Source organism: Myotis brandtii, unplaced genomic scaffold (assembly GCF_000412655.1).
Source record: "Myotis brandtii unplaced genomic scaffold, ASM41265v1 scaffold97, whole genome shotgun sequence".
NCBI lineage: Eukaryota > Metazoa > Chordata > Mammalia > Chiroptera > Vespertilionidae > Myotis > Myotis brandtii.
The window spans coordinates 902,406-903,397 of record NW_005372020.1 but is presented as its reverse complement, the minus strand read 5'-3'; the positions used below and the strand labels follow the sequence as shown (position 1 = coordinate 903,397).

General features: G+C 65.3%; 1 protein-coding gene across 1 annotated transcript in view; it reads right to left on the bottom strand.

Annotated features, from left to right (window-relative positions):
- Positions 1-992, bottom strand: part of NCOR2 (nuclear receptor corepressor 2) — a 172,730-nt gene that overhangs the window by 25,477 nt on the left and 146,261 nt on the right. Inside the window, 1 exon segment of the mRNA XM_014533346.1 lies at positions 6-104. Within this exon segment, the coding sequence (XP_014388832.1) occupies positions 6-104 (99 nt within the window).

The following is a 992-nucleotide window of genomic DNA, read 5'->3' as shown; positions in this document are numbered from 1 at the left end:
TAGACCCCGTCCAGGGTGCTGCCCAGCGGGCAGTGGGCGGCGGGTGGGAATGTGGCGGCTGGGCGGACGGGCGAGGAGGTGGAGGTGGACCTGGGGGAGGAGAGGGGGGGTCAGGAGGCTGCGGGAGCCACGGCTGGGGCCCGAGTCACACCCTCGCTCTGACACCTGGGGGCGGGGGGTCCCCATTCCCCACTGCTCCCTGGATAAACCCCCCCTCCTGATGCTGGCCTGCGGAGCGTGACCTCACCCACTCATTCATTCATTCATTCATTCATTCCGTCATCCTTTCACAACCGTGAACGGAGCACCCACTGTGTCAGGGGCACAGCACTGCCCGAAACAGACAAAAGCACCTTGCGCTCTGGTTAAGCAGAGACTGTAGACGTGTGAACCTACAAACCAGACCCTATCGGAGGGCGGTGGCTGGAGGCTGCGCGTCGGCGACATGAGAGGGGACGCCGGGGAGTGCTGGGGCGAGGCCGAGGCTTCTGGGAAACGAGCCCTCACGTTTCATAACGAGTCGCGGGGAGGACGCGACTAGGGCGGCCAGTGTGTGGGGGGCAGGGGGGCGGCAGGAATGGGAACGATTTTGGAAGAAGCGGCTTCGTCTGGACAGGTCCCTGGGCAGGAGCCGGGGGTACCGGGAAGCCCCTCCCCCAGCCCTTGGGGTATTTGTCTCCCTTGTGAGAGCGAGTGGGTTCGGGGGCCTCCCCCTCCTCAGGGAACCGCTGGGTGTTGTCCAGGCAGGAGGGGCACCGTCTCCTGCTTGAGGGCCTTGCTTGGTTGTGGGGGGGCCTGGGGGTCTGTCCACAGACTCCCCTGAACCCGACACCTGCCCACCTCATCCATCCACCCGGCACGTCCTCACCTGGGTACCCGCCTCATCATCCACCATCCGCCTGGCATCCTGCTCCCGTCGCCCACACTGACCTGTCTGCCAATTCTCCATCGACCCCTCCATCCATCCCACCCACCCATCCATCCATCCATCC